Source organism: Patiria miniata, unplaced genomic scaffold, assembly GCF_015706575.1.
Source record: "Patiria miniata isolate m_02_andy unplaced genomic scaffold, ASM1570657v1 HiC_scaffold_27, whole genome shotgun sequence".
Taxonomy (NCBI): Eukaryota; Metazoa; Echinodermata; class Asteroidea; order Valvatida; family Asterinidae; genus Patiria; species Patiria miniata.
Genome location: NW_024037066.1, coordinates 5,581,339 through 5,595,492, shown reverse-complemented (window position 1 = coordinate 5,595,492; position 14,154 = coordinate 5,581,339). Strand labels below are relative to the sequence as shown.

General features: G+C 41.6%; 1 protein-coding gene across 1 annotated transcript; it reads left to right on the top strand.

The window, feature by feature from the left end:
* LOC119734513 lies at window positions 1-13,353 on the top strand. Its single transcript, XM_038208047.1, has 3 exons — window positions 1-58; window positions 10,049-10,234; window positions 11,264-13,353. Exon 3 carries the CDS (start codon window positions 11,320-11,322, stop codon window positions 12,157-12,159), a length of 840 nt encoding a protein of 279 aa, XP_038063975.1. The 5' UTR covers window positions 1-58; window positions 10,049-10,234; window positions 11,264-11,319; the 3' UTR covers window positions 12,160-13,353.
* Window positions 13,354-14,154: the final 801 nt, after the last annotated feature.

The following is a 14,154-nucleotide window of genomic DNA, read 5'->3' as shown; positions in this document are numbered from 1 at the left end:
GCAGACTTGGATGCGACGAAAACCCACTACAAAGTTTGCTCGGACCACTTTGATTCAGGTCAGTTTATCCTATGGTTCATCATAAGCAGACTTTCTTGAGATAAAAATACACATAAGGCAAAGGTTTTACCATTAAAGCATGTAGCTGCTTTCAAACCCAACTTCAGGCCTAGTATTACTCCTAGAACTAGTATGAGGCTCCACGTAGTGGAGCCTCATAGAGTCAGAAGCCCGCAAAATTGTTGTCAACACAAAACACTAATTAAGTACAAAAACGTCCATTCCAAATAAGCTATTTCCCACAGAACCGCTGCACAGTTTGCCCCTAAACTCCGTACAGTACCTCATGACATACGTTATGTGCACCCAACAAACATCGGTGGATTCTGTCTGTTTTTAGGCCAAAATGATGAAAACTTAGCCCCACTAGCGGTCATACTAAACAGCGTCAACACACTCCAAAGCGTCAACACAGCGTCAACACATCCAAAATGCATTAAAATTTACAAAAGCAGTATGTAACCCATACAGTATGGACAGAAACAAGATTTGTGCTTAAAATCAATAGGTTAAACGTCTGAAAATCGCGATTTTTAGTTCAAGAAAATTGGCTCTCCGTGCCGCTCCGAAATTTACAAAAGCAGTATGTAACCCATACAGTATGGACAGAAACAAGATTTGTGCTTAAAATCAAAAGGTTAAACGTCTGAAAATCGCGATTTTTAGTTCAAGAAAATTGGCTCTCCGTGCCGCTCCGAAATCGGCTGCCGAACACCCGCCATGTTGCCTCAGTGGCAGCGCGGACCATACCATTATTCTAAAGGGTGATAGCGTTGTACAATAAACCAACAGAGAGGGACGCGGCCGGGGTCGCCAGTGTTAAAAATATCTGCAAAGACCAAAACATAAACACAACTCACAAAATAATGATCTACCACTCCTCCGATCCTTAGTCCTCACACAGATCTGGTATCCCTCTGTCTAGTCTCCAGCAAGGCGCCCTCTGTTGTTTATGACAAGATAATGTCATTACCTACACACCCCTACTTGAAATGGTGTAGTCCAAGCTTTGTGCGAAGTCAAGATGGCGGACAACGGCCGTGCAAGTGAAGGTAATTTTTTTCGCGTGAAAATACGATATTTTTAACAACGAAATGGAAACTCAATCCAATGGAAATTCTCTTTTATTGTATGTTTCACAATTATATGCCCTTTTTGTCAATTCAGAATGTGTTTTGGATGTGTTGACGGTGTGTTGACGCTTCTGTCATGTGTTGACGCTGTGTTGACGCTGTGTTGACGCGGTAACAGGTCATCTCGTACCTTGGGCAACTCGTACCTTGGACAACTCGTACCTTCAACTCGACGTCATTATACCGAGTCGTACCTTGGACAACTCGTACCTTCGGCAAGTCGTACCTTCAGTTAAGACGACTCGTACCATCACGCATAAGACAAGTCGTACCGTCAATGATTTACCCGTCAATCAGGATAATGATCCGAGGCTGAATAAAGTGGACCGTAACTCATTGAAAGTGGAATGCTTATTAAAATAAAGGTGAATCTCTTTTTGGTAAAGGCTCTCTTTCCCCCCCAAAAGAAGAATTTATTAAGCGCGAAGCCGGCCGCGGCAGCTTACACGCACTGTGTGCGCGGCATGCACAGGCCCACGCGGCATCCGTGCAAAGTGACACGGTTCTTGCGCCGCGCTGACCGGTCAATATGGACGTCTGTGAACGGTGACATTGATGCAGTCTGCCGTTACGTTTAGAGACTTAGGCTACGTGAAAATATTATGGAACTGATGTTTTTATCCAAGATTCACGTCTTACCATCATTTTTGCAATAAATGACCATCATTGAAATGATATATATATGAAGAAAAAAGTGGCGTCAGGTTGCAACATTTTTCTATTATTGATCCCTATAATCGCCTGAACTACTTCTTTTTTTTCCCCGCAAAAATGATAAGACGTGAATCTTGGACTGACAAATATTTCCAATTTTGTTAGGAAATACTAATTTTCATCCCAAACTATGTGTTCACCGCAATTTTTTTTATTTATTTTTTACAGATGAACCTGCGGTTTTCTGATGAACCACTGCACTGCTCGAAAGACAATTGCTGCTAGTCCACCATTATTAATTGATTTCATTTTAACAAGTCGGACCGTCCGTGCACGGTGACATTGTTGCAGTTTCCCGTTTTTCAACTTAGGCCTACTTAAAAAATTGCAAATACATGTATTACGGAATCGATATATTTTCATCCCAAAACTATGTGTTTACCGCTATTTTTTTTTCAGATGATCTTGCGGGTTTCTGATGAACCATTGCGCTGCTCAAGAGACGATTGCTTGTCTGCTGTTCATCGTGAATCGATTTCATTTCAACAAGTCGGACTATGACGAAACATCTGGCCAAACCCCCGCCCCCAATTTGTAAATGTTTCGAATAAACCAGTTGATGAATAAACCAACTGTGAATTTTATTTTTTACATTTTAGACTTTCAGACTTATAGCTATGAAAGGACTGAATCATTTAAAAGTACTGACTGCTCTTGTATACTTTGGTTATTCTGTGAGAAGGAAATTAACTTTGACTTGAAAAGAATCGTATCGTTTCGGAGCCAAGGAACCACACACTAAGTCACGCACGTACAGTGTACATGTACTCTACTTTTTATTCTGATGGTACGAGTCGTCTTAATTGAAGGTACGAGTTGTCCAAGGTACGAGTTATCCAAGGTACGAGATGTCCAAGGTACGAGTTGTCCAAGGTACGAGTTGTCCAAGGTACGAGTCGCCCAAGGTACGAGTTGACTCGAAAGCGTTGACGCTGTTTAGTGCGACCCCCCACTAGTGTGGCCGTCGGTATGCTGCGCTGAACCTAAGGCCACACACCGTGGTACAGCGCGCTACTGAGGACGAAGTTTTCATAAAATTCAGGGCAGTTTCTTACATTCTCAGTTTCTTACTTTCTTATGGTTGTATTCTATGAATGATGTCTCACCTATCACTTCTGGGATGCTTAGGTCTAATGATGTTCCATTTTCCGAGATATTCTTCAAGGAAACAGGTCAACTCGTACGCGAACCAACTCGTACGCGAGTCAACTCGTACGCGGATTGGTCAACTCGTACGCGAGACAACTCGTACGCGAACCAACTCGTACGCGTGCCAACTCGTACGCGAGCCAACTCGTACGCGAGCCAACTCGTACACGAACCAACTCGTACGCGGGCCATTTTAGGAGTGGTTTCGAGGATTGGGTTGGCATGGTTGGGAAGAATTTGGGAATAGTGTGACGGGTAGTCCGTAGTTCAATGTGTGACCGTTGTGTGTGATTGGGAGTGAGAGAATAGACAATTGCACTAACTGAAAACACAATCGGTCCTTTTCAGGGCCACCACGCATTTGCAGTGATATTAAATAAAATTCAATTTTTTTTAAATAAATCAAATTCACCTCCCCATTGTTTTATTTTACAAAATATAATTTGGAGACATAATAATTAGGACTAAAAATTATCGGACCAAAGCTAAAAATTAATTTTCGGATCCAAGAAAAAAAAATATTTTTAGGGCAACCTCGAATTTCTGGTGAAATTAAATAAAATTCTAATTTTAAAAAATCAATGAAATTCACCTCCCCATTGTTTTAATTTACAAAATATAATTTGGATACATAATAATTAGGACTAAAAAATTATCGGACCCAAGCAAAAAATTAATTTTCTGACCCAAGAAAAGCGCATTTGACCCAAGAAACCTCGCATTTCCGGTGAAATAATATAAAATTCTGATTTTAACAAAAAATGAAAAAATCAACTCCCCATTTTTTCTTTTTTTACAAAATATTATTTGGATATATAATAATTAGGACTAAAAAACTATCTGAACCTAGCAAAAAACTGGCGGACACTGTCCGTACAACTGTACAAGCATGCGTGATGCTATATTCCTTTTTTTATAGTAGCTCCTTTTTATACAATAGACCTCGCAAATATGACAACTTCCCAATCAATCAAGCGAACTTGTAAAAAAAAAAACAAACGCAGAATTCTTCTACTGTAAGTAGCACTGGCGGATTCAAAAATCAACTACATGTAATTTGAAAATCTCAACCTTTCAGAAAAGGTAAAATTATGCCGACCTACCGTACCGAACCTAATTTCATCTGTCCATGTGAGCTAAACCAATCGTCTAAACTCACGCGTACGAGTTGGTCCGCGTACGAGTTGGTCCGCGTACGAGTCGGTCCGCGTACGAGTCGGTCCGCGTACGAGTCGGTTCGCGTACGAATTGACCCGCGTACGAGTTGGTCGCGTACGAGTTGGTTCGCGTACGAGTTGACCTGTATTCTTCTTCAATCTTTCTGGAGCCCATATGCACTCATGAAACGTCTGGTGGTGGCAGCCATTTTGAATGTGACAAGAGATGACCTCAAGCTGTGACGTCGCGTTTATGCAAATTGCTTGTCGAGCGCGCGAGGGCACGAGTTGCAAATGCGACGGCTGTTTCCTGTGCCGTAGATCCTGAATAGAGATCGGTGCACGTGGCCCCCTGACGATAAATGCATGGTACAGGAAACAGCCGTCGCATTTGCAACTCGCGCCCTCGCGCGCTCGACAAGCAATTTGCATACACGCGACGTCACAGCTTGAGGTCATCTCTTGTCCCATTCAAAATGGCTGCCATCACCAGACGTTTCACGAGTGCATATGGACTCCAGAAAGATTGAAGAATATCTCGGAAAATGGAACATCATTAGACCTTAGCATTCCAGAAGTGATTGGTGAGACATCATAGAATACAACCATAAGAAAGTAAGAAACTGAGAATGTAAGAAACTGCCCTGAATTTTATGAAAACTTCGTCCTCAGTAGCGCGCGGTACCACGGTGTGTGGCCTTAGGTTCAGCGCAGCATACCGACGGCCACACTAGTGGGGCTAATGAAAACTATGCCCTTTCCGCACTGAGCCAACCTACGGAAGCTTGAATTGCCTTCCGCGATACCGCGTTACCGCGATAATTTATCGCAGAAATCAGGAAATCAAAGATAATTCCTTCCGCGATACCGCGTTACTGCGATAATTTATCACAGAAATCGTGAAATCAAAGATAAATCATTCAACGATACCGCGTTACTGCGATAATTTATCACAGAAATCCAGAAATCAGAGATACCTTTTCCTCGATACCGCGTTACTGTGATAATTCATCACAGAAATCCAGAATTCAAAGATAAATCATTCAACGATACCGCGTTAGGCCAAAAAAAAAAAATTCGGTCTCTGGTCAGACCAAAGTTCCGGAATTGACGCGGCCACGCGGCTTTTTTTTTTTTCTTCAAGCTTGGATTGTACAGACAAGGTGGGTACTATTTTGCTTTTTTGGTGTCCTCATGTACATTAGTGTCCTCCATAATTTGCCTTGGTGCTTTCGATCATTTGCCTTGGTGCAATTTCCCATTCCTTGGTGCTCTTTGGTGAAAAAAAAATTGAGGAGGTGCGGAAATGGAGGGCGCTGTTGGAGCTACCGCGGAACATTTTGGGGAAAAAAAGATCGACGCGCATGATTAAAATCGACGCGCGCGCTGACCAGAGACCGACTTATTTTTTTTTTTGGCCTTACCCTGACAATTTATCACAGAAATCCGGAATTCAGAGATAAATCATTCAGCGATACCGCGTTACCGTGATAAATTATCACAGTAACGCGGTATCGCGGAAGGAATTATCTTTGAATTCCGGATTTCTGTGATAAATTATCGCAGTAACGCGGTATCGAGGAATACGTATCTTTGAATTCCGGATTTCTGTGATAAATTATCACAGTAACGCGGTATCGCGGAAAACGTATCTCTGATTTCTGGATTTCTGTGATAAATTATCACAGTAACGCGGTATCGAGGAAAACGTATCTCTGATTTCTGGATTTCTGTGATAAATTATCACTGTAACGCGGTATCGCGGAAGGAATTATCTCTGATTTCTGGATTTCTGTGATAAATTATCACAGTAACGCGGTATCGTTGAATGATTTATCTTTGATTTCTGGATTTCTGTGATAAATTATCGCAGTAACGCGGTATCGCGGAAGGATTTATCTTTGATTTCCGGATTTCTGTGATAAATTATCGCAGTAACGCGGTATCGCGGAAGGCAATTCAAGCTTCCGTACCAACCTAACACTTGAAGCGAGCACGCGCGCTGATATCGCAGTCATTTTCGGGTTCGATCGCTCGGAGCGCGCCGCGGGGGGTACGTACTTGCACTTGTACGCATGCGCATACTATCAATCCGCTCCTACACCATACCCCCCGCGGCGCGCTCCGAGCATCGAACCCGAAAATGACTGCGATATCAGCGCGCGTGCTCGCTTCAAGTGTTAGGTTGGCTCAGTGCGGAAAGGGCATAGTTTTCATCATTTTGGCCTAAAAACAGACAGAATCCACCGATGTTTGTTGGGTGCACATAACGTGAGTATGTCATGAGGTATTGTACGGAGTTTAGGGGCAAACTGTGCAGCGGTTCTGTGGGAAAAAGCTTGGTTGGGATGGACGTTTTTGTACTTAATTAGTGTTTTGTGTTGACAACAATTTTGCGGGCTTCTGACTCTATGAGGCTCCACTACGTGGAGCCTCATAGTTTTAGGAGTAGCCTAGTATTACACTACTCCTAGAACTAGTATGACTCATAGTCTAGTCCGAGTAACTTGGACCCAACTTATCGCCTTTTTTAACATTTGGACATGGTCTGGCGATAGTAAGGTCCAAGCTAATACCAAGACCTAGACAACACAGTCCCAAAAACCAACATTTTCCAACAAAAAACATCAGATTTCACCTTCAAAACGGCCTCCAAATTACTAGATATGTCACCTGAGGTACAAGTAGACATAGATGATTAAGATGGTTGTAGTACTTAAGTTTACTTACGATCCGGAAAAAAAGTGAAATTTTCCGTTCAATTCTGAAGACCCCCTCTGCCTAGGTTGTCGTCGTTGTGCTCACGTTCAAAACTGCATGATAATGGCGTCTGACCTCGACCTCATGCTAATGTCTGGACGGCGCGCTTGCGCATAATGCACTGCATGCACGGCAGATTCCCCTGCGCCGCGCCGACGACTGTTTCCTGATGTAGAGCGCCAGCCATGCGCCTGGCTAGCCAGCGCGACTCCTAGGCGTACCGCGAACTTACACAGCACTCTACATCAGGAAACAGTCGTCGGCGCGGCGCAGGGGAATCTGCCGTGCATGCAGTGCATTATGCGCAAGCGCGCCGTCACGACATTTGCACGAGGTCGAGGTCAGACGCCATTATCATGCAGTTTTGAACGTGAGCACAACAACGACAACCTAGGCAGAGGGGGTCTTCAGAATTGAACGGAAAATTTCACTTTTTTCCGGATCGCAAGTAAACTTCAGTACAACCATCTTAATTATCGATGTCTACTTGTACCTCAGGTGGCATATCTAGTAATTTGGAGGCCGTTTTGAAGGTGAAATCTGATGTTTTTTGTTGGAAAATGTTGGTTTTTGGGACTGTGTTGTCTAGGTCTCGGTATTAGCTTGGACCTTACTATCCCCAGACCATGTCCAAATGTTAAAAAAGGCGATAAGTTGGGTCCAAGTTACTCGGACTAACTCATAGTCATAGTTCTAGGAGTAGTAACTAATACTAGGCCTGAAGTTGTGCACAGCAAAATACGGCGATGATTTTCCTCATTTTGCTGTCTGCTTTTAGTCGGAATAGGCTACTCCTAGAATTATGAGGCTCCAGGGGAGCCTCATAGTTCTAGGAGTAGCCTATTCCGACTAAAAGAATTATGAGGCTCCAGGGGAGCCTCATAGTACTAGTTCTAGGAGTAGCCTATTCCGACTAAAAGCAGACAGCAAAATGAGGAAAATCATCGCCGTATTTTGCTGTGCACAAAAAGGTACAACTATAGAATGCAGGGCCACTTCACTCTACATCCGCGCCTCCGTACGGCTGCGTGGAGGCGTGGAGCCGCAGTTGACCTACCTCCGAAAATCGTGGAGGCGTGGAGCCGCAGTCGATATCTCTGAAAATTGCGCCCTCTGTCGGTGCGCGTCTCTGCGACTCCGCGACTCCAGTGCCCTGTCGCCCTCCTCCCTTCCTTTGCGAGCCAATTTAAAATAGATATGGATGCTTCGTTCTCAAAAAAATACCGCCGAGAATTGCGACCTCCATCGGCACCTGTCTCTGCGACTCCGCGACTCCAGTGCCCCGCGTCTACGAGACTCCGCGCCTCCACGACTCCAGTGCCCCGTCGCCCTCCTCCCTTCCTTTGCGAGCTCATTTAAAATGGATATGGATGCTTTGTTCTCAAAAATACCACCGAGAATTGTGCCCTCTATCAGCGCGTGTCTCTGCGACTCCGCGCCTCCGCAACTCCAGTGCCCCTTCGCCCTCCTCCCTTCCTTTGCGAGCCCATTTAAAATGGATATGGATGCTTTGTTTTCAAAAAAATACCGTCGAGAATTGCGCCCTCTATTGGCGCGTGTCTCTGCGCCTCCGCGACTCCAGTGCCCCGTCGCCCTCCTCCCTTCCTTTGCGAGCCCATTTAAAATGGATATGGATGCTTCGTTCTAAAAAAAAATACCGCCGAAAATTGCGCCCTCTATCGGCGCGCGTCTCTGCGACTCCAGTGCCCCACGTCTCCGCGACTCCAGTGCCCCGTCGCCCTCCTCCCTTCCTTTGCGAGCCCATTTAAAATGGATATGGATGCTACGTTCTCAAAAAAAAATACCGCCGAGAATTGCGCCCTTTATCTGCGCGTGTCTCTGCGACTCCGCGACTCCAGTGCCCCGCGTCTCCGCGACTCCACGCCTCCGTGCCCTGACACATTTACAAGCGTCCTCCCTTCCGATCCTTCATGAGAAGAATAGAAGACAAGTGCATTTGCTGTACTTAGCACTTTTTGCAGGGTTGCATATTTATTATTATATTGTTAACCTATTACTCCTATCCTCACATCGCCGTCCTCGATCCACGCCTCCAAGCAGAATAAAAAACCTTGCTCCGGCGTGGCCCTGCATTCTATAGTTGCTCCCACAAAAACACGTTTTCTTTTTCGCTATACATGTACATGTAGTATAACCAGCACCATTGTCCAAAGTCTGACATAGTTGTGCATGACATCTACTTTTAAACCACCCAAGCAAAGTGTTACCTTTTCAAAATTTGCATTTTTTTTTAGGGATCCTGGTTAAAATACAGGCACCATGCAGCGCACCCAGGATTTGGCTTCTGTTTTTTGGAGGGGGCTCATAATTATGGACCTTTGTATTTATTTATTTATTTACTTATTTTCTTTTATTTATTATTATATTTTATTTTATTTTTGTGTGTGATTCGAACTTCAATTGGCCCACAGGCAAGACTCAATCTCCTCCTGAAAATCCATTTCGAAAAGTACTTTCGTTGTAATTTTTAAAATAAATTTTCACCCATTTTTTCCTCCTTTTTTTCTTTAAAGAATAAATATTTCTCCGCCAAATATTCAGTTCCTATTCATGTCATTGAGGGAGCTTATCCAGATCAAAGCCTATAGGCCTGCTTTGTTCTTAGCCTTTTATACTAGCAAATAATTTGTTTCCATTTTAATGAAAGAATGGATGTCAGTGTCAGAAAATGGTGAACGATTACAGAAACTGTTTCCGAAAAAAAAGCTGTAGTATTTGCTACTTTAATACAAACAATTTTGGACCCATTTGGTTTTCATTTCTTTTCTGTTGTAAATTTATCAGCCTGCTAAAAAACATAGAGCGAACATTACTCTGCATTCACATGAATTTTTCTTTGAAATTCAATCAAATAAATACTTCTTGCAGTTGTGTTTTGCATCAGCTAGGCCTTTATAATCAGTCACATAATTCCCAATTAAAATGGGAGTTGGAAACTTGTTATTAGATCAAATAGCTTGTTTGGAATTATAACCTTCAGAAGATTGGGAATAAGATATAGTGCTCAGCATGTGAACGTGTACTTATCACTTTGCATACTTATGTTAATTGCAGGTCGACCAGCAGCTTTGTATGATGAATTGAGCATAGACTGGGCGCCAACCATTAACTTGGGCCACAAGAAGCTATGTCAAAGCACCCTTCTCATCAGTCAGCAACGATATGAGCGATCAAAACGACATCAACCCCAGACCAAGGAACCCCAAGACCAAGCAACACTTCTAAACCAAAACAACAAAGGTGTGCAGACAGAGAAACCCTCATTTAAGAACGTGAGCACCCAGACTGAGGCCAAAAAAAATTAGTTCTGCTTCTGATTACATGCCTTTCAAAAATAGGGTCGGTCGGTCGGACATTTTTTTTTTTTTGGCCAATTTTTTTTATGCAGATTGAATGGGGTATTCAATTATATGCGAAGTTTTAGCCTGAACTATTTCTATTGCACTACGAAAGCTATACACGAAATGGCAACAAAAAGTGAGTAAAACCTACCTTTAATTATTGTCAATATATTTACATTCGATAATTTCAAAAAAAAATGGAAAATTCAGGCCGTTCGCACCATATGCACGACGCTAGTCAAGACGCGGGAAGCTGGCCAAAACTCCGAGGTGTGTGATGCGTGCGTGTGTGGCGAGCAGCCCACCATGGGCCGACAGACCTGTTTTTACGGTCAACAATTTCGGGAAACACGCGGCATGTATCACTCCAAATATGAGTAGTGCGATCTCAAAATGAACTCTTGAACACAGAAAATACATACACAGACAAGCTAGATCAATTCTGTAAATTAACTTGCAAAAATGTTCTTTCTCCATCGGTGTTTTCTTGGCATTTTTACGATGTCGAATCAGACCAGTTGACAGTGGCCTGCACTGTACTGATAGCGCGCTATCGGTCACATAGCTAGCTATGGACTGGTTACCGCATTTTCATTATGTCTTCTAAATTGGCCCCTGCGTGGCAGGAACCAGTCGTCACCACGTGATTATAGTCACCGTGCGTGACACCGAGTTGCGAAGTAGTTATATCGCGAAGCGAATTTGTAATAACGGAGGTTTCTTTTGAAAAAAAGCAAATGTAAGTAAGAAAACAAATAAATACAAGCATTTTTGGATGCAAAAGGGTTGTTAAGAGGTATTTTGTGAAGACAGAAAAGTATTTATTCAAATTTTTATTTTTTTAAATTTTTTTTGAATTGCCGAATAGGGTCGGTCGGGTAACCGGAAGCAGAACTATTTTTTTTTTGGCCTGATCTTTATGCCATAGACATAAGTGTTCTGGAAGGTCGGGCAGCAGGAAACAGCTCAGAGCTTCAGCGGGCCATGAAGACAGTGGAAAGAGCAACAATCAATGAACAGTACTTCAAAGATGATGATAAAGTGAAGTTTTACACTGGACTTCCGACACATACAGTTTTGATGGCAGTCTTCAATTTTGTACTACCTAAAATTCCTGTGAGGAAAATTCTGACACCATTTCAGCAACTTGTACTGGTTCTGTTGAAACTTAAGTTAAACCTGAAGCACAAAGATCTTGCTTTTCGTTTTCAAGTGAGCGAAGCTACAGTGTGCCGCATATTTTCTCTGATGTTGGACATTCTATCTACCCAGCTGTCACCACTGATAATGTGGCCTTCCAGAGAGACCTTGTGGAAAACAATGCCAATGGATTTCAGACAAGCCTTTGGCAAACATGTTGCCGTGATCATTGATTGCTTTGAAGTATTCTGTGTCCGTCCATCAAGTGTAGAGGCAAGAGCACAGACATGGTCGAATTACAAGCACCACAATACAGTCAAATTCTTGATAGGTATCACCCCTTCAGGCATCATATCATATCTGTCTTCAGCATGGGGAGGAAGGGGATCAGACAAAGCCATCACACTTCAGTCTGACTTCTTGTACAAACTGTTACCCGGTGACTACGTTTTAGCTGATCGAGGATTTAACATTTCTGATGAGGTCGGATTCTACTGTGCACAGCTTCTGACGCCAGCCTTCTCAAAAGGCAAGCCCCAACTTTCAGTACTGGATGTTGAGAGATCACGGAAAATTGCTCACCTTCGCATACATGTTGAACGTGTCATCGGAGAACTGAGAGAGACTTACAGCATTTTGTCTGAAAAAGTTCCATGGGAATCCTTAGTTACATCTGAGAAATAAAAGGTGCCTAAAGTTGATAAAATTGCGCAAGTATGTTGTGCGCTCACCAACTGTCGCGAGTCGGTGGTTCCACTTAACTAGGGGGTTAGTGTACTGCTGCATCTAAGGCTCATAATGTCACTGGCTTACTTCACATTCAAAAACCATGCAAAAGAGTGTACTTTTCATGCTACTACCTGTTGAATGCAAATTCGTAAAAGTTTTGAGCTGTAATTGCAAATTTCCTGTGTTTATGCTAATGAAAATTTGCATATTCACGAGCAAATTTATGATGTCATGTGGGCAACAGCAGCAGTAATTACATACACTGGTGATAAAAAGTTGAACGATTTTTATTTTCCTATGACTTTTCCTGTATCTATTGACCTGATTAGATTGGTACCTGCTTTGTAATGATTCGGTACAAGTTGTAGGGTGTCAAAACAACTTAGTAGACTCAAGCTGCACCTTGAAGTTTTATGTGTTTTCTTTACTTTTTAGCTCTGGGTTCCCTTCATGAAACAGCACAAACAATGCCCTTGTATTTCATGAAAAATTTAAAGAGTCAAAAGGAGTGCTTTCTTGTGACCCTGAAACTAACTAAAGCATACTGGCATGTATGTACTGAGTTCTTTGGTTAGAAATTGGTTTTCAATTTAATTGCACCCACCCTTTAAAAGAAATAGAATAAGATCTGTTTGTTACAAAATCATCAGTTAAAACAACCATTTCATTTTGATGGTTAATTGCCATATTGTTAAAATACATCTCCTTATATTTTAAAGTTTGTAAACAGTAAAGGGTTTAAAACTTTCAAGGTTTTAAAGTTTGTTAACAGTAAAGGGTTCTGTGCACATGCTGTTATCTACATGTACATGTAACATGTACCTCTGTATAGATTTATTAACTTATTGCAATCTAATATACATAAATCTATTTTACAATGAATGTGAATAAATTTGTAAAATTTCTATAGTACTTAGACATGGAAATCTATATATGTACTCCACAAAACAACAAATTTTATTTGTGGTCAATAAATTCTAAGTTCACACACATATGGTTAATTTTAAGTATACATTGCTGTTTTTTATTTAAAATGGATGCAATGCTCATGAAATGTCAAAGCAACTTTTCGATGTGTTTAATTTCTCATCTATGACCCACAGAAAAAAATAAACCTGTCAGCTAATACAGTCGAGTCTCGTTAATACAAACTCCTTCAGACCTAGCCAAATTGTTTGTTATATCAGAATTTTGTATTAAGAGGAACATCAGTCCCATTCATTGTGCACATAAATGCACAGTCAGGACTAAGGCTTTATGTTTGTTATAACCAGAATTTTGTATTAACAGAGTTTGTACTAACGGGATTCGACTGTACATGTTTTTTTTCTCTGAAGATAAGTCGAAACTTCTTTTGGCAATACATGTATACACATTTATAAACAAAATATGTCTTTTTCTATTAATGATATTTTGAACTTGAGTTTATGCATTAATAAATGAATGAAGTGTCCCATAAAAAGCATAGGTTTTATTTAATTCCAGTAAATACACGGATATTCATGTAGAATTCAAATAAAATTGTATGTATTTGAAACCAAATTAAGAGTTATTATTTTGAGCTGTTTCTTTTTCTTGTTCTGAGGTTTGCACAATTACATTAATGTCAAGTTTTACTCTTGTTTTTTTTCCAGTTAACTGTAGAATAGAAGTTGTTTACAGCTCGTCTTCTAAAGCCAAGACCATAATGCATAGGCAGCCATTTTTACATGGGAAGAATCTTGGAACACTTTTGGGATTTAATGTTTTGTCATTATAATAAAAGCTGGAAATGGCTTTAGACAATGTATCTCCATTTGACTTGACAAGCAAAGATTTTATTCCCCGAAAGTAACTTTAAAAAAATACATATTTACTAAATAAACATTCTCCTTGGGATTTGTTTGGGAGATCCTGAGGGGTGAGGGTTGATGAGATGTTTCCATAAACTGTCATAACCAATACCTGAAA